Source organism: Pan paniscus, chromosome 1 (assembly GCF_029289425.2).
Source record: "Pan paniscus chromosome 1, NHGRI_mPanPan1-v2.0_pri, whole genome shotgun sequence".
Taxonomy (NCBI): domain Eukaryota; kingdom Metazoa; phylum Chordata; class Mammalia; order Primates; family Hominidae; genus Pan; species Pan paniscus.
In genome coordinates, this window is record NC_073249.2 from 213,484,880 (window position 1) to 213,511,554 (window position 26,675).

Genomic DNA, 26,675 nt, shown 5'->3' on the forward strand with positions numbered 1-26,675 from the left:
GAATTCAAGTGCAGCGTGGGTGGGCTGGCAGTGCGGGGGGTCCCAGTGCACCCTCCACAGCTGCTGGCCTGGGTGCTAAGCCCCTCACTGCCCGGGGCCGGTGGCACCAGCTGGACACTCTGAGTTCAGGGCCCACCTAGCCTGTACCCACCTGGAACTTGCGCTGTCCTGTGAGCACCACACGTAGCCCCAGTTCCCGCCCATGCCTCTCCCTCCACACCTCCCCAGAGGGAGCTGGCTCTGGCCTTGGCCAGCCCAGAGAGGAGCTCCCACAGTGCAGTGAAGGAATGAAGGGCTCCTCAAGCACAGCCAGAGCAGACACTGAGGCTGAGGAGGTGCTGAGAGCGAGCAAGGGCTGCTAGCACGTTGTCACCTCTCAATCCCCTCTCTAAACAGGACACCCCAACTGCTGTTGGGAATTTGGCCGATGACCGCTCTAGCTACTTCCTGCTGGATAGGAGCAATGAAGGGGCCCTGCAGTTGTAGTGTCCTCCAGAGGGGAGCTCTCTAGGCCAGTGAAAGTGCTAGCAGTTTGGTCCAGGGGTCCTCGGTAGAAGTTGTTAGTTGAACTCATTTGGGGTTCCATTTGTAAGACCATCGGTAGCTTGATGGCCTTGATTCTAGAGCAAACAAATTTAACCAGGAGGTTAAAAATACAGGGTCCAAAGGCGAGTAACAGCAAGATGGCTGCCATGGGACTTAGAAAGGGGAGAAGCCATGTTGCCCAACTCCAGAGGTTGGTATAAGAGTTTGAAAGGCGTTGTCTGATTTCAGAAGCCTTTTTCTGTTAACGCCAGGTGGCATCTCATACTATCCCTGACTGGTTAGTGTAAAAACAACACTCTGCCCCTAAGAAGGTGCAGAGTCCTCCTTTCTTAGCAGTGAGGAAGTCTAGGCCTCGGCAGTTTTGGAGAGTCACTGCTGCCAAAGAGTCTATTTGGGATTGTAAAGTAAGGATAGATTTTGTTATTTTTTGCAAACTGTCTGAGAAATCCTTTGAGAATGTGTGGTAGTAGGATAATGAAGTAGGTAAACTGGTTCTTGTAGCAGTAGCCATTCCTAACCCTATAAGTAGGGGTATTAGTTGTATGGCTCTGTGCTGACAGACTTGAGCTTTGAGGGGCACAGATAGGGTCTGATTTCCATAAGATTAGAAGTTAGGATAATACATGTTACACTGTTAACTTTTTTAGCAAACTTTACTTTTGTTGAAAAACTTGTAAGTTTGGGATTTCAATTATTCTTTGCTATTAATAAGACCTCGGTCAGTCCATATTAACTTAAAATTGGTATAGATGTCTCCTTACTGTCTGTAAGTACTTTAAGATTTGGCTGAGTGCAAACAACTCGCATGTTTGAGCAGACCAGTTATTAGGCAATTTCCTAACTTTGCTTCTACAAGAGTTTCCTTATCACTTACTGAATACCCACTGTGTCTTTTTCCCTTAATCACCCAGGAGGAACTATCCATCGTCCTGTCCTGAAGGGAGTTCCTTCTAGATCTGGTCGGACGTTTGTATGGTAATTAATTAAGATTTCGATCCCCTGTTAGGAAACCTGCTGGGTTAAGGATTTTTGATAGGGAGGCTACAGGTGGTCAGTGCGTGAGGCACCGCGCCAGGCCACAACCTACTTTTAATGCATAGCTGAGCCTATGAGAGAGAGAAAAAGAAGCATTTATGTGCTAGAAAAAAATGAAGATTGTGCCGGGCGTGGTGGCTCACGCTTGTAATCCCAGCACTTTGGGAGGCTGAGGAGGGTGGATTACAAGGTCAGGAGATCGAGACCCTCCTGGCTAACATGGTGAAACCCCATCTCTACTAAAAATGCAAAAAATTTGCCAGGTGTGGTGGCGGGCGCCTGTGTCCCAGCTACTTGGGAGGCTGAGGCAGGAGAATGGCGTGAACCTGGGAGGCGGAGCTTGCAGTGAGCCAAGATCGCACCACTGCACTCCAGCCTGGGCGACAGAGCGAGACTCCATCTCAAAACAACAAAAACAAAAACAAAAACAAAAACAAAATGAAGATTGCAACTAGAGTGGTGAGGAAGTGAACTAAAGTAATGTCTGCGAAGGGCAGGAAAAACGTCATGCAGGGAGTCATTATGAGCCCAGTAATCTAGGGGCATAGATTTTAATACCCACATAGGGGAGGGACAGGAAAATAGGCCAGAGCCTACAAAGGATGGAGAACTGGAATTAATACCACTACATAAAGCTGGAACGTTGCTTTCTCACCCTAAGTGAAAGGCTAGATTCTCCAGGTCCACCCGTCAGTGCAGGGATGGTTCTGAGTGGGAGAAAATGTTTCCCCTTGTAAATTCAATCCTCCAGCCTGTTTTTTTTGGGTGGGTTTGAGTGCAGTGGCTTGATCTTGGCTCACCGCAACCCCTGCCTCCCAGGTTCAAGCGATTCTCCTGCCTCAGCCTCCCGAGTAGCTGGGACTAAAGGCGCGTGCCACCACACCCGGCTAATTTTTTATTTTTAGTAGAGATGGACTTTCACCATGTTGGCCAGGCTGGTCTCAAACTCCTGACCTCAAATGATCTGCCTCCCAAAGTGCTGGGATTACAGGCGTGAGCCACCACGGCCGGCCAAAAGGTGTAGTCGTAAAGGAAATTGACAATTGCCGTCAGTGTTTATTACTGCAGGGAGGCATAAACTCCAGCTTATGGAAATCACAGGTATGTGGGTTCTTTTTCTTTTCTGTTTTTTTTTTTTTCGTATTTAGGTAAAAAAGCCTCAGGTGTCTGACCTGCTTGGAGAGAAATTGGAAAATCATTGGCTATGTTGGTTGAGCAGATCTTGGAGCCAAAACCATCTCTGCTGTGAGAGACCCAAGATACAACATGAAAATGGGATCTGTAGAAATGGGGTTTTACTATGTTGGCTAGGCTGGTCTCGAACTCCTGCCTTCGTGATCCGCTTGCCTCAGCCTCCCAAAGTGCAGGGATTACAGGCATGAGCCACTATGCCCAGCCGGGATCTCTGATTTCTTTCTTTATTCTTTCTTTCTTTCTTTCTTTCTTTCTTTTTTCTTTTAAGATGGAGTCTTGCTCTGTCACCAGGCTGGAGTGCAGTGTACAATCTCGGCTCACTGCAACCTCTGCCTCCTGGGTTCAAGTGGTTCTCCTGCCTCAGCCTCCCGATTAGCTGGGATTACAGGCACCCACCTCCATGCCTGGCTAATTTTTTTTTGTATTTTTAGTAGAGACAGGGTTTCACCATGTTGGCCAGGATGGTCTCTATCTCTTGACCTCATGATCCGCCCGCCTTGGCCTCCCAAATTGCTGAGATTACAGGTGTGAGCCACCTCGCCTGGATCTCTTAATTTCTAAAGAGCTGAGTACTCCACCTTCTGGTAGACCTGCCTTTTTCATGCATAAGCTTTGTGGCCCTGGAAGCTAAAAATACTTACAATAGTGGGGGGGAAAAAAAACTCACTAAAGATAATTTAGGGCTGGGCGTGGTGGCACACACCTGTAATCATAGCTACTAAGGAGGTTGAGACAGGAGAATTGCTTGAACCCAGAAGATGGAGATTACAGTGAGCTGAGATCGCGCCACTGTACTCCAGCCTGGGTGACAGAGCGAGACTCTGTCTCAAAAAAACCACAAAAACAAAACAAACAAGCAAAACAAAAGAACTATATAGCAAGTTGCGACCGGGTGCGGTGACTCACGCCTGTAATCCCAGCACTTTGGGAGGCTGAGGTGGGCGGATCACAAGATCAAGAGATCAAAACCATCCTGGTCAACATGGTGAAACCCCATCTCTACTAAAAATACAAAAACTGGGCATGGTGGCACACGCCTGTAGTCTCAGCTGCTTGGGAGGCTGAGGCAGGAGAATCGCTTTAACCCGAGAGGCGGAGGTTGCAGTGAGCCGAGATCGCGTCACTGTACTCCAGCCTGGTGGCAGAGCAAGACTGTCCCCCACCCCCAAAAGAAAAGAAAAGAAATGTATAGCAAGTCACAGAAAAGTCTGGAAGATAGCACACTAGCACACACACTATGGAGAGAAGTCTGGGATAAGGAAATTAGAGGAGACATTTGCTCTGTGTTTTTAGAATGTTTTGCATTGAGAATTCTGTCCAAAGGGAGGAAAAAAGGATGAGAAACAAATGAAGCTCACCCACATGTACCTCTGTGTACCTCTTACTATGCTGGACTTTTTTATCTTTTTTTTTTTTTTTTTGATACGGAGTCTCACTCTGTTACCCAGGCTAGAGTTCATTGGTGCGATCTTGGATCACTGCAACCTTCGCCTCCCAGGTTCAAGCAATGCTCCTCCCTCAGCCTCCCCAGTAGCTGGAACTACAGGTATGCGCCACCACGCCCAGCTAATTTTGCATTTTTAATAGAGACAGGGTTTCACCATGTTAGTCAGGCTGGTCTCGAACTCCTGACCTCAAGTGATCCGCACACCTCGGCCTCCCAAAGTGCTGAGATTACAGACGTGAGCTACCGCGCCTGGCCAATTGCTGGACTTTCATGATACACATGGAGTGGCCACAGTGTCACAAGGGCTATTTTTTTCACAATCCAATTTATTTGTTGGATAATGTTGATGTACCCAAGTTAGCAAATTTTTTTTTTTTTTTAGATGGAGTTTCACTCTTGTTGCCCAGGCTGGAGTGCAATGGCGTGATCTCAGCTCACTGCAAGCTCCGCCTCCCAGGTTCAAGCGATTCTCCTGCCTCAGCCTCCCGAGTAGCTGGGTTACAGGCATAAGCCACCATGCCCAGCTAATTTTGTCATTTTTTTTTAGTAGAGACAGGGTTTCTCCACATTGATCAGGCTGGTCTCGAACTCTTGACCTCAGGTGATCCGCCTGCCTCTGCTTCCCAAAGTGCTAGGATTACAGGCATGAGTCACAGCGCCCGGCCAATGGCAAAACATTTCCATGCATCACGTGGTCAACAGCATTTGCTACCAAGCGCCAGGTTGCATGCTCAGCAGTGGGACCACAGGATAATGGAGACAAAGTCCCTGACCTTTAGCAGCAATATCTAACAAGTGAGATTTTCAAGAAAGAAAAAATCCTTAGGCTGGGCATGGTGGCTCATGCCTGTAATCCCAACACTTTGGGAAGCTGAGGTGGGCGGATCACCTGTGGTCAGTTCGAGACCAGCCTGGCCAACATGGTGAAACCTCGTCTCGACCAAAAATATAAAAATTAGCTGTGCCTGGCTGTGCGTGCCTGTAATCCCAGCTACTCTGGAGGCTGAGGCAGGAGAATCACTTGAACCTGGGAGGTGGAGGTTGCGGTGAGCTGAGATCACGCCACTGCACTCCAGCCTGGGTGACAGTGAGACTCCGTCTCAAAAAAAAAAAAAAAAAAGAAAAAGGAAAAAGAAAAAATCCTTGTAAAACATACCGTACCCATACAATTCAGTAATCATGCTCCTGGGTATTTAACAAAATGAGTACACTCACACCTGGATGTTTATAGCAGCTTTATTCTTAATTGCCAAAACTTGGAAGCAAGCAAGATGCCATTCAGTAGGTGACTGGATAAACAAACTGTGATCCATCCGGTCAGTGAACTATTATGAAGCCATAAAAAGACATGAAATATTCCTGGCTGGGTGCAGTGGTTCACACCTGTAATCCCAGCACTTTGATAGGCTGAGGTGAGTGGATCATGAGGTCAGGAGTTCAAGACCAGCCTGGTCAAGATGATGAAACCCCGTCTCTACTAAAAATACAAAAATTAGCCGGGGATGGTGGTGGGTGCCTGTAATCCTAGCTACTTGGGAGGCTGAGGCAGAGAATTGCTTGAATCCAGGAGGCGGAGATTGGAGTGAGCCAAGATCGAACCACTGCACTCCAGCCTGAGCAACAGAACGAGACTCCGTCTCAAAAAAAAAAAAAAGAAAGTAAAGAAAGATTCCTAAATGCATGATGTTATTGTACAAGTGAAAGAGGGCAATGTGAAAAGACTCATCCTGTTACACATTCCAGAAAAGGCTTTTGCCTTTTTCTATGGAGGTAGTAGAAAGCCCAGTGGTTGCCAGGGGGTGAGAGTACAATGGGATGAGTGGGAAGAGGACAGAGGACTTTAGGGAAACAAAACTACTCTGCATGATGTTCTAATGGTGGATATCTGTCATTATCCCTTTATTAAAATCCATAGCATATACAAAACCAGCAGTGATCCTGCATGTAAACTATGGACATTGGGTGATGATGATGTGTCCATGTGGCTCATTGATTGTGACAAATGCTCTGTGCTGGTGTGGGTGTTGATCCCGTAGGGGTGCTGTGTATTGAAGGAGGAAGGGGGTAGATGAGAACTCTGCACTTTCTGTTTAGTTTTTCTGTGAACCTAAAACTTCTATTAAAAAAAAAAGATAGGCTGGGTGTGCTGGCTCATGCCTGAAATCCCAGCACTTTAGGAGGCCAAGACAGGTGGATCACTTGAGATCAGGAGTTTGAGATCAGCCTGGCTAACATGGTGAAACCCGGTCTCTACTAAAAATACAAAAAATTAGCCGGGCATTGTGGTGGGCGCCTGTAGTCCCAGTGACTCTGGAGGCTGAGGCAGGAGAATTGCTTGAACCTGGTAGGCGGAGGTTGCAGTGAGCAGAGATCGCACCATTGCCTCCAGCCTGGGCAACAAGAGTGAAACTCCATCTCAAAAAAAAAATAAAATGAATAAAAATATAAATAAATAAATAATAATAGGCTGGGCATGGTGGCTCACACCTGTAGTCTTAGCACTTTGGGAGGCCGAGGCAGGTGGATCACCTGAGGTCCGGGGTCCGAGACCAGCCTGGCCAACTTGGCAAAGCCCCGTCTCTACTAAAAATAAAAATAACAATAATAATACAAAACTTAGCCAGGCGTGGTGGCGCATGCCTGTAATCCCAACTACTTGGGAGGCTGAGGCAGTAGAATTGCTTGAATCCTGGAGGCGGAGGTTGCAGTGAGCCGAGATCGTGCCACTGTGCTCCAGCCTGGGCGACAGAGTGAAACTCGTTCTCGAAAATAAATAAATAAACAAACAAACTGAAGGCTGGGCACAGTGGCTCACACCTGTAATCCCAGCACTTTGGGAGGCACAGGCAGGTGGATCGCTTGAGCCCAGAAGTTCAAGACCGGCCTGGGCAACATGGTGAAACCTGGTCTCTACTAAAAATACAAAAATAAGCCAGGCATGATGGTTCATGCCTGTTGTTCCAGCTACCAGGTGGGCTGAGGCAGGAAGATCACCTGAGCCTTGGGAGGTTGAGGCTGCAGTGAGCCGTGATCATGCCACTGCACTCCAGCCTGGACGAGAGTGAGACCCGGTCTCAAAATAAAATAAAATAAAATAAACTCAATATTTAAAAAAACCTGTAATGCTTCCTTCCAACGCTAAAATTGTACTATTCTATTTAAAGAACAAGCGATTCTTGTTCAGTGTTTTTAAAATTAGTTTTAAAAATCTCATTCTTTTTGAAAATCCAAACTAAGTTAACCATTCTTTCATTCATTTTTTTTTTCTTTTTGAGACGGAGTCTCGCTCTTGTTGCCCAGGCTGTAGTGCAATGGCGCGATCTCAGCTCACCGCAACCTCCGCCTCCTGGGTTCAAGTGATTCTCCTGCCTCAGTCGCCTTACAGACATGCACCACCACGCCCGGCTAATTTTGTATTTTTTAGTAGAGACAGGGTTTCCCCATGTTGCCAGGCTAGTCTCGAACTCCTGACCTCAGTTGATCCGCCTGCCTCGGCCTCCCAAAGTGCTGGGATTTCAGGCATGAGCCACTGCGCCCGGCCTGTTTTTTTTTCCCGAGACGGAGTCTTGCTCTGTTGCCACTGCTCCCAGCTGTTAACTATTCTTAAAATATCACACTGCATTCTTTAAAAGTTCTATATCTTTAATATACATAAATGACAACACAAATATTTGTACTCAAATAGTATTTACATAATAGTACAATTTTTAATATATCATAAAATATAATCCTTGCAACACTAAATTACACCATCTGGTCTCATCTACCAGCAGATGGCAGTCGAGACCCATGGACTGGAAATTTTGATTTTATAATCACTGGAAATGAATCCAGTCCTGCACTGCCCAGCCCGTCCCCTGCTGGCTCCTGGGGCTCTGCTGTTTGGGGGAATCATGATGAAATTGTGGCGGCGTGTAGAAGCTGAGCCCCATTGCATGTCCTGGGTTCTTGTTGCTTCCCTGTTACCAGGAAATGGAGGTGAGATTAAAAGATGAAAAATGTGGCGGGGCGCGGTGGCTCACGCCTGTAATCCCAGCACTTTGGGATGCCGAGCGGGGAGGATCACGAGGTCAGGAGATCGAGACCATCCTGGCCAACATGGTGAAACCCCGTCTCTACTAAAAATACAAATATTAGCGGGGCGTGGTGGCGCGCGCCTGTAGTCCTAGCTGCTAGGGAGCACGAGGCAGGAGAATCGCTTGAACCCGAGAGGCGGAGGTTGCAGTGAGCCAGGATTGCACCACTGCACTCTGGCCTGGTGAAGAGCAAGGCTTTGTCTTAAAAAAAAAAAAAAAAAAGAAAGAAAGAAAGATGAAAAGTGCTGGGACTTCTGCTGAGAAGAGAGAAAAGAACAAGGTGTATTGATCTTACTTATGCCAGGCCCCATGCCAAGCCCTAAACATGGACCATCTTATTGGATCCTACAAGGGTCCCATAAGCTGTTGGACACTATCATCCTGATTTTACAGGGAAACTGAGGCTCTTGGCTAAGATCCCTGGCAGCAACACCAGCCCCTGAATCCTCAGCAGGATCCTTCACTTAGGTGCCCTTTAAGTAGGTTTCTTCAACACAGGGAAGGTCACTCATCACCCACAGGCACTTGATCGTTATCCACCCTTTGATGATGTGAGATTCCAAAACACTCTGCACTAGTCTCTTCCTTGATAGAGAGAGAGGGTAGGTGTTATGAGAAAATCTCTCATCAATCTGAGCTAGCTCCCCAAAAAGATGTAACTTTTTTTTCTTGAGACAGATTGTTTTTATTTACTTTTTTGAGACAGATTCTTGCTCTGTCGTCAGACTGGAGTGCAGTGGCACGATCTCGGCTCACTGCACCCTCTGCCTCCCGGGTTCAAGCGATTCTCCTGCCTCAGCCTCCTGAGTGGCTGGGACTACGGGCGTGCGCCACCACACCCAGCTAATTTTTGTATTTTTAATAGAGACGGGGTTTCACCATGTTGGCCAGGATGGTCTCAATCTCTTGACCTCGTGAGCCACCCGCCTCAGCCTCCTGAAGTGCTAAGATTACAGGTGTGAGCCACCGTGCACAGCCTAGATGTAACTTTTAAAATGTGGGATTGAAATATTTAAAAAGTGTTATGGCGGGTGCGTCTGAGGCAGGAGAAGCGCTTGAACTCAGGAGGCAGAGATTGCAATGAGTCGGGATTGTGCCACTGAACTCCAGCCTGGGCGCAAAAAGACCTAGGTTTTAGTTTTCAAGTGTCCAGAAAAAAGAGTTTGATATATCTACCCAAATAGGCAGGTATTCAACAGCAACACCGATCTACCTCCAGGTCGTAAAGTGACCTGTTGCCACACTGAGGGCAGTAGTCAGTACAGAACAAGATCCTCTCGGGCTCCCTTAAGGCCCTCACTCTCCCCATCAGCTCAGCCCCAAGTTGGGCAAATCTGCTCCGGCAGACGATACCACGAACATCATAACTCTCCCGCGGGGCAGGATACAGCTCCAGGCATAAGTTGTTGAGTCTGATTGTGTGGCACAGCAGGTTCTCCAGGGTGGCCATGGAGATGGGATTTCCACGGAAGCTGAAGGTGGTGAGCTCAAAGCAGCGGCTCAGGGCAGGCAGGATGGCGTTGACTTGGGAGTCTACGATGCCACAGTCATCTAAGTCCAGGTACTCAAGGGTGGCTGCAACTTTTTCTAGGAGAACTTGGAGCGGCACAAGGCTGAAATTGGCCAGTCTGGTGCCACTCAGGTCCAGGGTCTTTAGTTGACCAATGCTCGGGTACTTGGACAGATGCTTCAAGTCTGATTCCAAAAGCACACAGTTACTTATTGCGAGGATGTTTAACGAGGTCTTTAGACAGCTGGGGAGAGAGAGCAGGAAGTTAGTTCTGGGGAATCGTAGGGGTGAGTGGAGGGTGGTAGGGAAGGACTTCAAAGTGATGGATGGAGACCATTTTGCTCAAGCCCAGGGTCATTCTGATTGTCTGATGGTCAACACTTAGGATGCTGCGTGATGAAGAGCTTTGCCACTGAGGTCAATTCCATTTTAGGCCTGGTGCAGTAACTCACACCTGTAATCCCAGAACTTTGGGAAGCTGAGACGGGCAGATCACTGGAGGTCAGGAGTTTGAGACCAGCCTGGCCAACATGGCAAAACCCTGTCTACTAAAAATGCAAAAATTAGCTGGGCATGGTGGTGGGAGCCTGTAATTCCAGCTACTTGGGAAGCTGAGGCAGGAGAACCGCTTGAACCCAGGAGATGCAAGTTGCAGTGAGCAGAGATCATGCCACTGCACTCCAGCCTGGGTGACAGAGCGAGACTCTGTCTCAAAAGAAAGAGAAATAAAAAACCCATTTCAGGCTGAGTCTTTTCCCTATCATTTATAGGAATGGGTCAAGTTCACAGAATCCTAAAGCTTCCTTTTCTCATCTGTCTGGCAGAAAACCACATTTCTGTGCTACAAGAGCCCAGTGGAGATTCAGGCATAAAGGACAAACCCAGGCAGGATCCTGCAACATCAGCTGGGGTGGGCCGGCTGCAGGCGTCCCTGACACGCCTGTATCATCAGCAAACCATCTATCACTTTCACCATTCTTTCTGCCTGCTCCCTGACCCTCTGTTTCAGAATCATACATTTCTCAGGTAATTAATTTACCTGGAGCTCAAAACAACCCATTATGACAGGGAATTAGACATGAGATCATTCATGTTCACCAAGCTGTGGGGCACAGAGCTCATATTCTGACATGTGCAGGTTTGCTGAGCATTCCCCTCTTCAGTGCCCACTTCACTTCCCTACTGCCCATCATCTTCTTAAAAATTATCTTGTTTTGGCCGGGTGCGGTGGCTCACACCTGTAATCCCAGCATTTTGGGAGGCCGAGGCGGGCGGATCACGAGGTCAGGAGATCGAGACCATCCTGGCTAACATGGTGAAACCCCATCTGTACTAAAAAATACAACAAAAATTAGCCGGGCGTGGTGTCGGGCACCTGTTGTCCCAGCTACGCAGGAGGCTGAAGCAGGAGAATGGCGTGAACCCTGGGCAACAAAGCGAGACAGAGCAAGACTCCATCTCAAAAAAACAAAAAAAATTATCTTGTTTTTGGGTCGGGTGTGGTGGCTCACGCCTATAATCCTGACACTTTGGGAGGCTGAAGTGGGTGGATCACCTGAGGTCAGGAATTTGAGACCAGCCTGGCCAACATGGTGAAACCCCATCTCTACTAAAAATACTTAGCCAGGAGTGGTGGCCCGTGCCTGTAATCCCAGCTACTCAGGAGGCAGAGGCAGGAGAATTGCTTGAACCCACGAGGCAGAGGTTGCAGCGAGCCAAGATCACACCACTGCACTCCAGCCTGGGTGATAAAAGTGAAATTTCATCTCAAAAAAAGAAAAATTATCTTGTTTGTATTTTTTATTTATTTTTTCTTAGACAGGAGTCTTTGCTGTGTTACCCACACTGGTCTTAAACTCCTGGGCTCAAATTATCCTCTTGTTAGCACTAACCAAAGTGCTAGGATTACAGGCATGAGCCAGCATCCCTGGCCTATTTCTCATCATCTTAACTTAGACACACGTCCTCAGGAAGAATTCACAAATGCAACCTCACTAAATCTGAATCCTCCAGTAGCTAGCTTCCTAGCACGGCAGCCTCTCTATAGCATCTACCCCAGCTGTTTCCTCTGTCTTCATTGGGATGAATGTGTGATACCCACTTCCAACAGGAAAATGCACTGACATTCTAGTGTCCCCTTTACTGTTACATCCTCATAGGCTGGCTCACAGTAGATGCCCCCTGTAACAAGAAAGGCTCTGCTGTGGTCTGCAGAGAAAGCTCACCACCCTCCCTCACCTGAGCAGCTGGTCCAGGTGGCCTTCGAGGAAAGAAACAGAGTTCATATAAAGCTTTTGGAGGCAGCGCAGCTTGAGGAACTGAGTGGTGAACTGGGTAACAAACTCCTTCTTCTGCTCTGGGGAAATGTAGCGAGAATCTATGTCAGAGAGAACAAGCTTCCGAAGATTCCTCATCTGGCCGAGGTATGGGGTAAACTCTGCCAGGACGGGCAGTGTCCAATTGCAATTCACTTCCACCTCCTGGATACAGTCTAGGCTGACTGTTTTCAGGATGTTTCTGATATTGTGGAGGAGCATTCCCAACATTTTCAGCTTCTTACAGCACAGGTGTACTAAACCTTCCCTCTGCTTGACCCATAGAAGGAGGCAGGTGAAGTATTCATCCAGAGTCCTGTTCTTGAGGCAAAGGTCTATGAACACAGTCAAGGGCTGCTGTCCTCTCATCCTTGGACAGTCCTGCACTGGTTTTCTGTTCATCATGGCATTTGGTAAGCACCTACGGGCCATGGCTTCAGACCAAACCATCCAGAAGTTCTCACTGACATCCTGTAAATCCAGCACTTGAAGTTTCCACCTCCTGAGGAAAAATAGAAGAGAGGCTGAGAATTTAAGGACTCACTTCTGAGGCTGGGCTCAGTGGCTCACGATTGTAATCCCAGCACTTTGGGAGGCCAAGGAGGGTGGATCACAAGGTCAGGAGATCGAGAACATCCTGGCTAGCATGGTGAAACCCTGTCTCTTACTAAAAACACACACACACACACACAAATTAGCCGGGCGTGGTGGTGGGCGCCTGTAGTCCCAGCTACTCGGGAGGCTGAGGCAGGAGAATAATGTGAACCCGGAAGGCGGAGCTTGCAGTGAGCTGAGATCGCGCCACTGCACTCTAGCCCCAGCCTGGGCGACAGAGCAAGACTCCATCTCAGAAAAAAAAAAAAAAAAAAAAAGGACTCACTTCTGAACTTATACTTCACATCCTGGATATTAGCTGCTCTCTTCCCTGCTTCTTTTCCCTCTCTCTGACTTTTCTCCACCCTGTTTTACCCTTGGATCCTGCCCAGTTCCACTTTTTTTTTTTTTTTTTTGAGACAACGTCTCCCTCTGTCGCCCAGGCTGGAGTGCAGTGGTGCAATCTCGGCTCACTGCAACCTCCAGCTCCCGGGTTCAAGCAATTCTCCTGCCTCAGCCTCCCAAGTAGCTGGGATTACAGGTGTCCGCCACCATGCCCAGCTAATTTTTGTATTTTTAGCTGAGTTGGGGTTTCACCATGTTGAGAGGTGAGGCCAGCTGGACTTCCTGGCTCCAGTGGGGACTTGGGGAACTTCCCTGTCTTACATGAGGATTGTAAAATGCACCAATCAACGCTCTATAAAATGCACCAATCAGCAGGATTCTAAAAGTAGCCAATCGTGGGGATGATTGAAAAAAAGGCACTCTGATAGGACAGAAATGGAACATGGGAGGGGACCATAAGGGAATAAAAGCTGGTCACCCCAGTCAGCAGCAGCAACCTACTCAGGTCCCCTTCCATGCTGTGGAAGCTTCGTCCTTCTGCTCTTCACCATAAACCTTGCTACCACTCACTCTTTGGGTCCGTGCCATCTTTAAGAACTGTAACACTCACTGCAAAGGTCTGTGGCTTCATTCTTGAAGTCAGCAAGACCATGAACCCACCGGCAGGAACCAATTCTGGACACAATGTTGGCCAGGCTGGTCTTGAACTCCTGACTTCAGGTGATCCACCTGCCTCAGCCTCCCCAAATGCTGGGATTACAGGTGTGAGCCACTGTGCCCAGCTTAGTTCCCACTTTTAGTGGTGCCTTTCAGTGCCACTAGGAGAGGTTCCTGTTACCTCGGTGGACCCCGGGTGGTGAGCAGTCCTTTCCCTGAGGAGCTGGGCAATGGTCAAGGCCTCTCTAAGCTTCTTCACCAAAACCATCAGAAGCCTGTGGGCCCTCCTTGGACCTCCTCACTCCTCATGACCCAGCTGTTCCTTCTGTTGTGACACCTGGGCCCTCCCCACTAGCCCACTTGGGCCACCTCACCTGAGACGAACCCCGTGGGTAAGCAGTGCATCAAGCCCATCGAGCACAGCTTGGAAGGTCTCTGGGCAAGGCCTCTTCATCAGAGACCCCAGAGGAAGGCGGAGGAAAGGCCAGGCCTGCACCATCAGCTTCAGGGCCTCACAGCGTTTCCTGCTGAAGGCCTCCATGAACAGTGGGGGAAAAAGTTCCGTAGGCAGCTCCTCCAGGGTGGAGATGGCCAAGGCCTCGTCCCTCAGCAGGCTCCGCCCCGCCAGCTCCAGGAGTCTGGGTGGAGTCCGGACGCTCATCTTCCTGAATCTGCAAGGAAAAGTTCCAGAGGACAAATCCAGAGAAAAGGCATCACTCTCAGGCCAAGCCCATGCAATCTCATCTCCCAGGACCAAAGTCACTGCTCTGGCAATGGTGAAAGAGCCCTCAGTTTACTCCAATTCTACTCTGTACTCAGTGGCCACAAAGCCAGGCTTCTGCCTCTGCTGCATCAGCGTAAGCATCTCCCAAGCAGTGAGGAGGCAGGGCCACCACTAGCCCTTCGTTCCTATTCAGTGCTCATCCAGTGAGTAGTGAATATGGAGGAACCTGAAAGCTAATCCCTCCCACCTTTGGGGGAAATTTCTAATTACTCAAGGTTCTAAAACAATGGGAATGGGAGTGTCACAAGCCTACATGCCTACATTCTCAGTTCCTACAAATAAGCTGGTTGGGAACATTCATGGGGCATCCCTAGAATGGGTTCTATTTGTTTTGTTTTCTTTTCATTATTTAAGCTTACTTTCTTTCTCTTTCTCTCTCCCTTTCTTCTTTCCTTCTTTCCCTCATCCCTCCCTCCCTCCCTTTGTTCTTTTTTTTGACAGGGTCTTGCTCTGTCACCCAGGCTGGAGTGCAGTGGTGCAATCTCAGCTCAGTGCAGCCTGGACCTCCCAGGCTCAGAGGATTCTTCCATCTCAGCCTCCCAAGTAGCTGGGACCACAGGCATGCATCACCATGCCCAGCTAACCTTTTAGTTTTTGATGTTTTGTAAAGACAATGGGTTTCCCTATGTTGCCCAGGCTGGTCTTGAACTCCTAGACTCAAGCAATCACCCACCTTGGCCTCCCAAAGTGCTGGGATTATAGGCATGAGCCTCTGCCCCGGCCTCATTATTTAAAATTTCAGTGGGAAACTTTGAAAGCTATGTGACAGTGTTACGGATCATTCGCAAGACAGAGATGTTTCCATACACACCTCTTACACATATTAAAAATGAACCACTTTGGCTGGGCATGGTGACTTATGCCTGTAATCCCAGCACTTTGAGAGGCCGAGGCAGGCAGATCATTTGAGGTCAGGAGTTCAAGACCAGCCTGGCCAACATGGTGAAACCCTGTCTGTACTAAAAATACAAAAAAATTAGCTGGGCATGGTGATACACACCTGTAATCCCAGCTACTTGGGAGGCTGAGGAAGGAGAATCACTTGAACCCGGGAGGCGGAGGTTACAGTGAGCTGAGATTGTGCCACTGCACTCCAGCCTGGGCGACATGAATGAAACTCCAAGCTCAAAAAACAAAGAACCACTATGGATAGAGCATAAGGGAACAAATGGATCACATGTTCAGAACAAAGCTGTCACTCTTAAGACAAGCCTGACCAATATGGTGAAACCTCATCTCTACTAAAAATACAAAAATTAGCTGGGCATGGTGGCACACACCTGTAATCCCAGCTACTTGGGAGGCTGAAGCTGGAGAATCACTTGAACCTGGGAGGCAGATGTAGCAGTGAGCTGAGACTGAGCCACTCCACTGCAGCCTGGGCGACAGAGTGAGACTATGTCTCTCTCTCTCTCTCTCTATATATATATATTACATAGAATGTTTTAAAACTTTTATTAAAGGGGCTGGGTGCGGTGGCTCACACCTGTAATCCCAGCACTTTGAGAGGCTGCAGCGGGTGTATCACCTGAGGTCAGGAGTTGGAGACTAGCCTGGCCACCATGGTGACACCCCGTCTCTACTAAAAAAAAAAAAAACACACAAAAATTAGCTGGGCGTGGTGGCATGCACCTGTCATCCCAGTTTCTTGGAAGATTGAGGCCTGAGAATCACTTGAACCCGGGAAGCAGAGGTTGCAGTGAGAAGAGATTGCCCCACTGCACTCCGGCCTGGTCGGCAGGGTGAAACCCTGTCTCAAAAAAAACTTTTAGTAAAAAGGAAAACCTAACTTGTAAAATCACAATACCCCAAAGTCTATGAACTATAATTTAAGGGCACACAAAATCACAAAATATGTATTTAAAATGTCAAGAAGGCTGGGTGAGGTGGCTCACGCTTGTAATCCTAGCACTTTGGAAGGCCAAGGCAGGTGGATCACAGGGTCAGGAGTTCAAGACCAGCCTGGAAAACATAGTGATATCCAGTCTCTAGTAAAAATACAAAAAAAAAAAAAAAAAAAAAAAAAATTAGCCAGGTGTGATGGCGGGTGCCTGTAGTCCCAGCTGCTTGAGAGGCTGAGTCAGGAGAATCGCCTGAACCAGAGAGTCGGAGGTTGCAGTGAGCTGAGATCATGCCACTGCACTACAGCCTGGGCAACAGAATGAGAGTCCTTCTCAAACAAACAAATAAACAAAAAACAAAAACACAAAAACTGCTTTGCTAAGAATTTTGAAATGGCAAAAACCAAAGCATAAATCAAAATTTTGGGGATAAAGACAAACCTGCATTTAGAGAAAAATTCAAAGCCAGAATCTGTTCATCTGATAAAACAGGATAATTCTCTGTGCCATCTTGGGCTGCCTGAAACTATGAGACTGGCTGACTGCAGATCAGATGGGAGTGTCTTTATGGAGGTGGAGACTTACCAGATCTGGACTCAGTGTTCAGGGTGCTTGGACCCCTCACAGTACCAAGCAGTAACTCCAGGCCTCAGGTCTCTCCCATAGATCTTCAGAGGATTTTATGGACCTTTCTAATCACATCACCCCTTTGCCAATCAGAAAACACCTTGGCTGGGCACAGTGGCTCACACCTGTAATCTCAGCACTTTGGGGGGCTGAGAAGGGTGGATGCCTTGAGGTCAGGAGTTGGAGACCAGCTTGGCCAACATGGCCAACCCTATCTGTACCAAAAATACAAAAATTAGCCAGGTGCAGTGGTGTGTTCCTGTAGTCCCAGCTACTAGGGAGGCTGAGGCAGGAGGATCACTTGAACCCAGGAGGTGAAGGTTGCAGTGAACTGAGATTGTACCACTGCACTCCAGCCTGAGAAATAGGCTAGATTCATCTCAAAAACAAAAACAAAAACAACAACAAAAAAGAAAACTACATTTAAATCTCTTAAGCTCCACCCAGTTAATCCTGACTGGATTTTTGGCTTTCTTCCAGATTAACTGATTGAATTAGATATTCATCCATGAAAGTGAAAGATTTAGGGATAGGGTGAAAGTCCATGACTCATTCACTGATTCACTCCACAAACATGGAATTTTACTAATATATGTCCTTCATAGTCCTGAGTGTGAGATAGGGAAGGGTTGAATCTCCTCCTGACATTAGACAGAAAGAAAAAACTTGAAAGTATCTTTGTTGAGGGATCCTTGGTCACAAATTTATCAAAATATTTCAGAGTTAAAACAGTTTTACAAAGAGATGACAGTCCCTAAGAAAACACAATAGAAATCATCATGTATCCAGTGATTACCTGGGTGGTATAATTTAATTTTTTTTGGTGTGGCAGGGTGGGGGGCCGAGTCTCATTTCCTAGCCCAGGCTGGAGTGCAGTGGCGTCATTTTGGCTCACTGTAACCTCCACCTCCCAGGTTCAATGGATTCTCATGCTTCAGCCTTCCACGTAGCTGGGATTACAGGCATGCACCCCCGCACCCATGTCTCCATTCAGGTGGAAGAGTTACAATGAGGATGTGATTGGTTTAAAATTAAGCTCAAAGATTCTCTGAAGGAAATCAGGCCAAAATTACCATGAAAACTGGATAGGATAATTCAATTACAGTGAAAACGAGATAGGAAAATGAAGGGTGGGAGCCGGGCAGGGTGGGGCTGAGTGTTTTAAATGAAATTTGGGGAAGAAACCACGACATGTGAATATGTTGGGGGATCTTAGGGGATCTGTTGGGGATCTCGCAAGAATTGAAAGTCTTGTGTCTAGATTGAGGTTAAAAATTAAAAGGTTAAGTAGCTACAAAAGAGAAGATGTAGAATCTGAAAAATTCAACATTATCCTTGAGGGGAGGGAGAGAGGTTCAATGTTTCCAAGAAGTTAAAGGGTGTTTCCTCCCAAAGACATGGGCTTAGCTCAGCAAAGCAGTTTGAGAAAATTAAAGAATGTGAGGCCAGGTGTGGTGGCTCATGCCTGTAGTCCCAACACTTTGGGAGGCTGAGGTGGGTGGATCACTTGAAGTCAGGAGTTGGAGACCAGCCTGGGCAACATGATGAAATCCTGTCTCTACTAAAAATACAAAAATTAACTTGGTGTGGTGGCTCATGCCTCTAATTGCAGCTACTTGAGAGGCTGAAGTTGTAGTGAGCCCAGATAGCCTGAGTGAGAGAGCAAAACTCTGCCTCAAAAATAAATAAATAAATAAAATAAAATAAATAAATAAATAAATAAAATAAATTAAATTAAAGGCAGCACAGGATGACCAATTAAAAGCCACTAAGGTGGTCACAGCCAAGTATAAAGGACACCAGAGAAAAAGTCTCTAGTGTTAGGATAACCTTGTCATGGGTGGGCAAAAATTACCACTGGGACATAAGCAAGTCTCAAGTCAATTTTCATGCAACTCGGAAAGTCTTGGTCACTGATGGAACAATGAGGGCACAGGCCATCACCAAGGATAAAGAGAGAATTCTGTACAAGGAACGCTTGTCAAACCAAATCACTTTGCCCAAACTCTTCAAATTCCAACAGAATTTATAGGATTTCCTTTGCTCTAGAGATATTATTAAGAAATGGAATGTGGTTCTCAAAATTCTAAGGCATCCCAAACAAAGCCTCTGGGACTCCAGCCAGCTATACCTTCAAAATTCATGGTCATTCTCATGTGCATTTTTAAACTGATGGGAAAATTACACCCAGGATAATGGCCATAAGGCCATTGTGGGAATTATTGGAAATCTTTAAGACTGTTTTTCTTACAAAACCGCAATTGTACGATTAAACAGTCTGAACGGGATGCTAGCATGTAGAGACTTCTAAACTCTTTCTCTCCTTTTTTGAAGGGGGGTGGGTTGGGATCTGCCTACTGATTTCAATTAATTGGATATTGTTTAAACTGTTTGCATAAGATATATTTTGGCAGTGGCGGGGAGGGGGCCAGAGTCTCACTCTGTTGCCCAGGCTGGAGTACAGCAGTGGTGTGAGCACGGCTCATTGCAGCCTCAAACTTCCGGGCTCAAGGGATTCTCCCACCTCAGCCACCCAAATAGCTGGGACTACAGATGCATGCCACCATGCCCGGCTAATTTAAAAACATTTTATGTAGAGGCTGGGGACTGGTGGTTGATGGCTGTAATCCCAGCACTTTGGGAGGCCGAGGTGGGTGGATCACTTGAGGTCAGGAGTTCGAGACCAGCCTGGCCAACATAGTGAAACCCCACCTCTACTAAAAATACAAAAATTAGCCAGGCATAGTGGCAGGCGGCTGTAATCCCAGCTACTCAGGAGGCTGAGGCATGAGAATTGCTTGAGCCTGGGAGGCGGAGGTTGCAGTGGGCCGAGATCATGCCACTGCACTGCAGCCTGGCCAACAGAGCAAGACTCTATCCCCCACCCAAAAAAAATATTTTGTAGAGATGGAGTTTTGCCATGTTGCCCAGATTGGTCTTGAACCCGTGGGCTCAAATGATCCTCCCACATTGGCCTCCGAAAGTGTTGGGATTGTAGGCATGGGTCACTACTCCCACCAAGAATTCTGAAAGGATATAAACCAAAGCACAAATCAAATTTTTTGAAATGAAGACAAAACTGCATTTAAAGGAAAAAAGTCAAAGCTTCAAATTGTTCATACAAAAAAAAAAAAAAAAAAAAAGACAGGATATAACTCTGTGCCTGCACTGTCACCATCCCAGACCGGCTGACTGTAGGTCAGATGGGAGTGTCCTTACAGAGATTAGGGACTTACCAGATCTGGACTCAGTTTGCAGGGTGCTCAGACCTCAGGAAAAACCAAGCAGAAACTCCAGGCTTGAAGACTTTGGGTCTCTCCTTTGGGTCTTTAGAAGCTTTTATTGACCTTTCTAATCACAACTCCCACCCACGCCCCTCCACGTATCTGCTGCTAGCTTCCAATCAAAAAGTGGTATCTGATTGCATTTCTGAAGCTCCACCCAGTTAATCCTGATTGGGTTTTTGGCTCTCCCCAGATTAATGGATTGAATCAGATATCCATTCATACCAGATATCCATATTCATTTCATGAATCAAGAAAGTGACAGTATTAGGGATAGAGTGGAAGTCAAGAATTCATTCATTCAAGGCTCAGTGGCTCATGCCTGTATTACCAGCACTTTGGGAGGCCAAGGCAGGTGGATCACTTGAGGTCAGGAGTTCAAGACCAGCCTGGCCGACAGGGTGAAACCCTGTCTCTACAAATATAGAAAAATTAAGGCCAGGCATGGTGGATCACGCCTGTAATCCCAGCACGTTGGGAGACTAAGGTGGGTGGATCACCTGAGGTCAGGAGTTCAAGACCAGCCTGGCCAACATGGTGAAACCCTGTCTCTGTCTCAAAATAAAATAAAATACAAAAATTGGCTGGGCATGATGGTGGGGGCCTGTAATCCAGCTACTTGGGAGGCTGAGGTGGGAGAATTGCTTGAACCCAGGAGGCAGAGGTTACAGTGAGTGGAGATTGTGCCATTGCACTCCAGCCTGGGCAACTGAGGGAGACTCTGTCAAAAAAAAAAAAATTCATTCATTCATGAACTCCACAAACACTGATGGAATTTTACTAATATGTGACCTGCATAGTCCTGAGTGTGAGGCAGGGAACGGTTTGATCTGTTCTAGACATTAAAGAGAAAAATAAAATCTGAAAGGAGTATTGTTAGGAGATCTTTGGCCACATCACAATTATAAAAATACTTTATAGTGGCCGGGTGCGGTGGCCCACACCTGTAATCCCAGCACTGTGGGAGGCCAAGGTGGGTGGATCATGAGGTCAGGAGTTCGAGATCAGCCTGACCAACATGGTGAAACCTGGTCTTTACTAAAAATACAAAAATTAGCTGGGCTTGGTGGCATGTGCCTGTAATCGCAGCTACTCAGGAGGCTGAGGCACTCCAGCCTGGGTGACAGAGCAAGACTCCATCTCAAAAAAAAAAATGCTTTATAGTTAAAATAGCTTTATAAAAACAAAGGTGTTGTCCCTACAAAATCAGAATAAAAATCTCCTTGTATCGAATGGTCTTGTGGGTTTTATATCACCTAATGTAGCAGATTATACGCTTGTTCTGGTGGAAGAGAGGTGCCACTGAGGGCGTGAGTGGTCTCAGGGCTTAGGTTAAGGCTTCTCTGGAAGAAATTCAAACCATACCTATAAACTTTATAAACTTAATCAGTGAAGAAGGGAGGGGGAGAAACCAAAACAAACCAAGCTTGCAGTGCATTCAGCATTCATCAGGAGGTCAGCTTGCTCTCTGACCTGCTTCCTCATGGTTGCTGGCAGCCTACTGTCCCAAAATCATGTAGACCTTAGATTACAGTTCCCCTTAACTGCCCTGCAGACAACAATTTAAGCATTGTGAAACATTAACTTTTTCATTTGAGATATTCTTTCAGGTTCTGCATGTCAGTGAAACTACTGATGCCAGCTGATCTGAAGGGCTCTGCAAGGCACCAACTCACCAAAGAATGCAGTTTTGACATCCTGATGACTTCATACCTCTTACTGCCACCAAACTACACCAACTTTCCAGCCCCTTGCTATCCATGATCCCCTGAAAACCCTGAGTAATCCTTGGGGAGATGAATTTGAGGATCTCCTCCCAGCTTCTCATTCAGCCACCTTGTGATCATTAAAATCTCTGCTGCAAACCCTGCAGTCTCAGAATATTGCTAAGCTACTGTGCAGCAGGCATAGGAACCTGATGGTCCTGTAATAAAGTCATGTCAAAATTACAAAGGGAAGTGAGGGTGGGGGCTGGGCAAGGTTGAGCTGGGTGTTTTAATTGGATCCTGAGAGTGAACCAAGACTTGGTAAACATGTTGTGGGTTATTGAGGTGGTGGAGGAGGAATCTATCCAACATTGCACTGATGACCCCTTGGTTTTGAACCTTATGAGCAAGGATGAGTCTTTCAAAACAATTTATGTAATCTTCCTTATTTTTCCTTTCAAATCTTTGTCTTCCTTTACCTCCCTGGATAATCTCACACTTATTCCCATTGCTTTGCTCATTTCATAATAAAAATCCTTATTTTTTATTTTTATTTTTTTACAGAGTCTCTTTCTCTGTTAAGCAGACCATATATTTTGTCGCCACACAAGATGTGTAACCTGGTTTTATGGAGAGAAAGGGTCAAAAGGATCCCATTCCTAACCAGCTGGGGGTGATATGAAGGTCATGGTTATTCTTTGTCATATCTGCACCTGCATATTGCCAGTGAAAACCTGCAGGTCACATTGGGCAGGCTTCCAAATTAACCACCTGTGGAAGGTCTTACAATTGGCTTACATCCTGTCCCTGAGTAAAGAATCTGATCATGAGTTCATGAGTGACTCAAACTCTTCAAGTACTGATGAAGGCTTCACCTACAGACGGTGAGAAGGACACTGATTTGATTCTGATCATGAAGTTTTGCTGGTTGTCTTGCAAGGAAAATGTAAGCCTGTTATGTTACCATCTAAAGCCAATGATTGTAGCCTCTGTATTATACCTTCCAATGGAAAAGACACACTGAAAAAACAACTCTATTTGAGGCTTGCCAGATCAAGAAACAGAAGCAAATAAAAAAAAAAAAAACAAACTGATAGGAGGAGCCTCATTCCCTTCTTTTAACATTTCTCACAAAAGCATTCCAACTTGTAACAGACTTTGGGACACACCCAGTTTGTCAGTGCGTGTCTTCCAGGTCGATCCTCACATTTAGCTTCCAATGAAGCTTTATTAATTATTTCTGCCTCAAGAGCCCTAACTTCCATTGACACCAGGCTGCATGGTAATGGTTTAGATTGGGGTGAGAAGAAAAAATATTTCTATGAATTTTATAAAGTAATCCCCACCTGACATCTCCACTGAAGAATGAATAGGGGCCGTGCGTGGTGCTTCATGCCTGTGATCCCAGTGCTTTGGGAGGCTGAGGCGGGCGGATCACCTGAGGTAAGGAGTTTGAGATCAGCCTGACCAACATGGAGAAACCCTATCTCTACTAAAAATACAGAACTAGCCAGGCATGGTGGTGCATGCCTGTAATCCCAGCTACTGGGAGGGCTGGGGCAGGAGAATCACTTGAACCCAGGAGGCGGAGGTGGCAGTGAGGTGAGATCGTGCCCTTGCACTCCAACCTGGGCAACAAGAGTGAAACTCTTTCTCAAAAAAAAAAAAAAAAGGAGAGAGTTAACTGACAAGGAGATAGGAGACAAGGTCGAAACCTGCCTCCGCAATCTGGGGATGGTGAAGCAAGCTCTCATGACCTTTCCAGCTGGTATCAGGTGATGCCAATTCATACAGTCTGCCAGGCTGGTGGTGTTAGCAGTTAAAAGGTTAAACCTTTTCCCCATTGGACATGCCTGAGTAATTTGGGCTTTGCATCATCACCTGTAACAACTTAAGCAATGGTTAATCATTCAAGCTGATCCTCTGGTTACACATTCAGAGCTAAAAAGTGCAGGGGATACCCGAAGTTCTATTATCAAAGGCATAGGTTCTATAGTAAATACTTTATCATCAGTGCTTCTGATTGTAGTTGGTGAAAAAAAATACCTTATGAGGGCTCTGTCTGTGTTTTCCCACAGCGGTGGTAAAACTTTTCATTAAAGTAATACAGTTTTGCTGGGCGTGGTGGCTCACGCCTGTAATCCCAGCAATTTGGGAGGCCAAGGCTGGCGGATCACTTGAGGCCAGTTGATCAGCCTGGCCAACATGGTGAAACACGGTTTCTACTAAAAATACAAAAATTAGCTGGGTGTGGTGGCACGCCTGTAATTCCAGCCACTTGGGAGGCTGAGGCATGAGAATCACTTGAACCCAGGAGGCAGAGGTTTCAGTGAGCCAAGATAGCACCACTGTACTCCTGTCTGGGCAACAGAGACTCCGTCTCAAAAAAAAAAAAAAGTAATCCAGTCTTCTTTGTTAGTTTAGCTAATTTTAGTTTCAAGATACCATTTGTTCACTCAACCTTTGTAGAATACCAAGGATAATGAAGTTAATGGTAGGGCCATTGGATCTGTAAGATCTTATCTGTGTGATCACCTGCCCAGTACACTGAGTTCTCCTACCATTGGAGACTTCTCCGGAGATGCCCCAGAAAGGAAACACATTTTATACTCATTTATAAAAAAAAAATACAAAAGTAGAGAAAATAATCATTTATTTGCTATGACTGTGGCATCAGCCTTTCTAAAAAAGGAAGCTATAACCCATCCTGCAAACAGACACACAATCACAAGAATTGTAGCCTTTTTTCATGGCTCACTGTCATCATTGGTCCATGACAATCCCCTTTTTGCAGCTATATATGTGTATGTCTATCTATTCATATCTATATCTATACCTGTATCTATTTCCTTTTGTTACCATGATTCACTTCCACTCCCCTTTCCATAGACAGCCACTCTACTCTTTGACCTAACCTTGAATTTGCATGTGACCTCATAAAATATAAGTATATGGAAAGTATGTAGAATATATACTTGCATTTTGCAGTTGTATTTATTTTAATCCACATATATGCTATAGTGTATGGTGCTACAGAAGAGGGCCTCACAATTAATTGTCCAGTCCCAGACACTTTGGAGAGTGAATGGACATGCTGTTATAATTATTATTATTTTTTTGTGTGTGGAGATGGAGTCTCGCTCTGTCACCAGGCTGCTGGAATGCAATGTGCGTGCAATCTCCACTCACTGCAACCTCCACCTCCCGGGTTCAAGTGATTCTCCTGTCTTAGCCTCCCAAGTACCTGGGATCACAGCTGCTTGCCACCACACCTGGTTACTTTTTGTATTTTTAGTAGAGATGGGGTTTCGCCATGTTGGCCAGGCTGGTCTTGAACTCCTGACCTCAGGTGATCCACCCACCTTGGCCTCCCAAAGTGCTGCGATTATGGGCATGAGCCACCTCGCCCAGCCTTGTTATAATTAAGATTTTCAGAACAACAGGGGTGTATTTAGGCTTATAATCACCTTAACTATAGACCTTGGTTTTTAACCTAAGTTTTTAACTAATATATTTTTCAAATATAATAACAATAAAAATACTATTGCTTGTCTTATGTCAAATCCAGCTTGAAGTACTTAAATAGATGAACTCATAGCACTCTGTGAAGTCAATATTGTGATTATCCCATTTTATGGATGAGTGAGCTGAGGCACAGAGAGGTTAAGGAAGTTGGAGATCACACAGCCATTGGCCACTGAGCCAGTTTTGAACCTAAATTAATCAGTCTGGATCTGGAGTCTTTACTACTGACCAAAATACCTATGTGCCTCTAAATCCTAAGTTGCTGAGGGTCTTACCTTGTTTCATATCTCAGTAGGAAGGGAGCTAATGTTTATCCATTACATCTGATGTTTAATGCAAGTTTTTAACATACATTTCATTTCCCAAAATATGTTATAAATTTAATTTGATTTTTCTGCTATTTCTTTTCTGCATTTTGTAGGAACCTTGCTTTTCCCCCTTTAGTTTGCCAGTGTGGTGAATTACACTTAGATTTTTCTGTGATTGTCTGGAATTCCCAGAATGGCCATTATATCCATTACATATGACTTTCTAATGCACTGTTGCATTTAGGTAGCTGATATTTTATTAAGAACTTTTGGCCGGGCGCGGTGGCTCACGCCTGTAATCCTAGCACTTTGGGAGGCCGAGACGGGCGGATCACGAGGTCAGGAGATCGAGACCATCTTGGCTAACACGGTGAAACCCCGTTTCTACTAAAAATACAAAAAATTAGCCGGGCGTGTTGGCGGGCGCCTGTAGTCCCAGCTACTTGGGAGGCTGAGGCAGGAGAATGGCGTGAACCCGGGAGGCGGAGCTTGCAGTGAGCCGAGATTGCGCCACTGCACTCCAGCCTGGGAGACAGAGCAAGACTCCGTCTCAAAAAAAAAAAAAAAAAAAAAAAACTTTTGCTGGCCGGGTGCAGTGGCTCATGCCTATAATCCCAGCACTTAGGGAGGCCGAGGCCAGTGGATCACCTGAGGTCAGGAGTTCGAGACCAGCCTGGCCAACATGGAGAAACTCCGCCTCTACTAAAAATACAAAAATTAGCTGGGTGTGGTGACGTGTGCCTATAATCCCAGCCACTTGGGAGGCTGAGGCAAGAGAATTGCTCGAATCCGGGAGGTGGAGGTTGCAGTGAGCTGAGATCATGCCACTGCACTCCTGCCTGGGTGACACAGTGAGACTCTGTCTCAAAAAAAAAAAAAAA

The 26,675-nt window shown here is 46.4% G+C and overlaps 1 protein-coding gene across 1 annotated transcript; it reads right to left on the reverse strand.

Annotated features, from left to right (window-relative positions):
- Positions 1-9,420: 9,420 nt before the first annotated feature.
- On the reverse strand, positions 9,421-21,756 carry PRAMEF20 (PRAME family member 20). The gene is made up of 4 exons (XM_057299798.2): positions 20,191-21,756; positions 14,094-14,384; positions 12,047-12,625; positions 9,421-10,052 (listed from the first exon to the last, which is right to left on the reverse strand). Exons 2-4 carry the CDS (start codon positions 14,378-14,380, stop codon positions 9,491-9,493), a joined length of 1,428 nt encoding a protein of 475 aa, XP_057155781.1. The 5' UTR covers positions 14,381-14,384; positions 20,191-21,756; the 3' UTR covers positions 9,421-9,490.
- Between the last annotated feature and the right edge of the window lie 4,919 nt (positions 21,757-26,675).

Coding starts and splice junctions, on each gene's coding strand:
- PRAMEF20 (XM_057299798.2), bottom strand. CDS start 14,380: ATGAGCGTCCGGACTCCACCCAGACTCCTGGAGCTGGCGGGGCGGAGC. Junction 12,626..14,093: donor ACCCACGGGGTTCGTCTCAG/GTGAGGTGGCCC, acceptor ATTTTTCCTCAG/GAGGTGGAAACTTCAAGTGC. Junction 10,053..12,046: donor CACCTGGACCAGCTGCTCAG/GTGAGGGAGGGT, acceptor CTCTCTCCCCAG/CTGTCTAAAGACCTCGTTAA.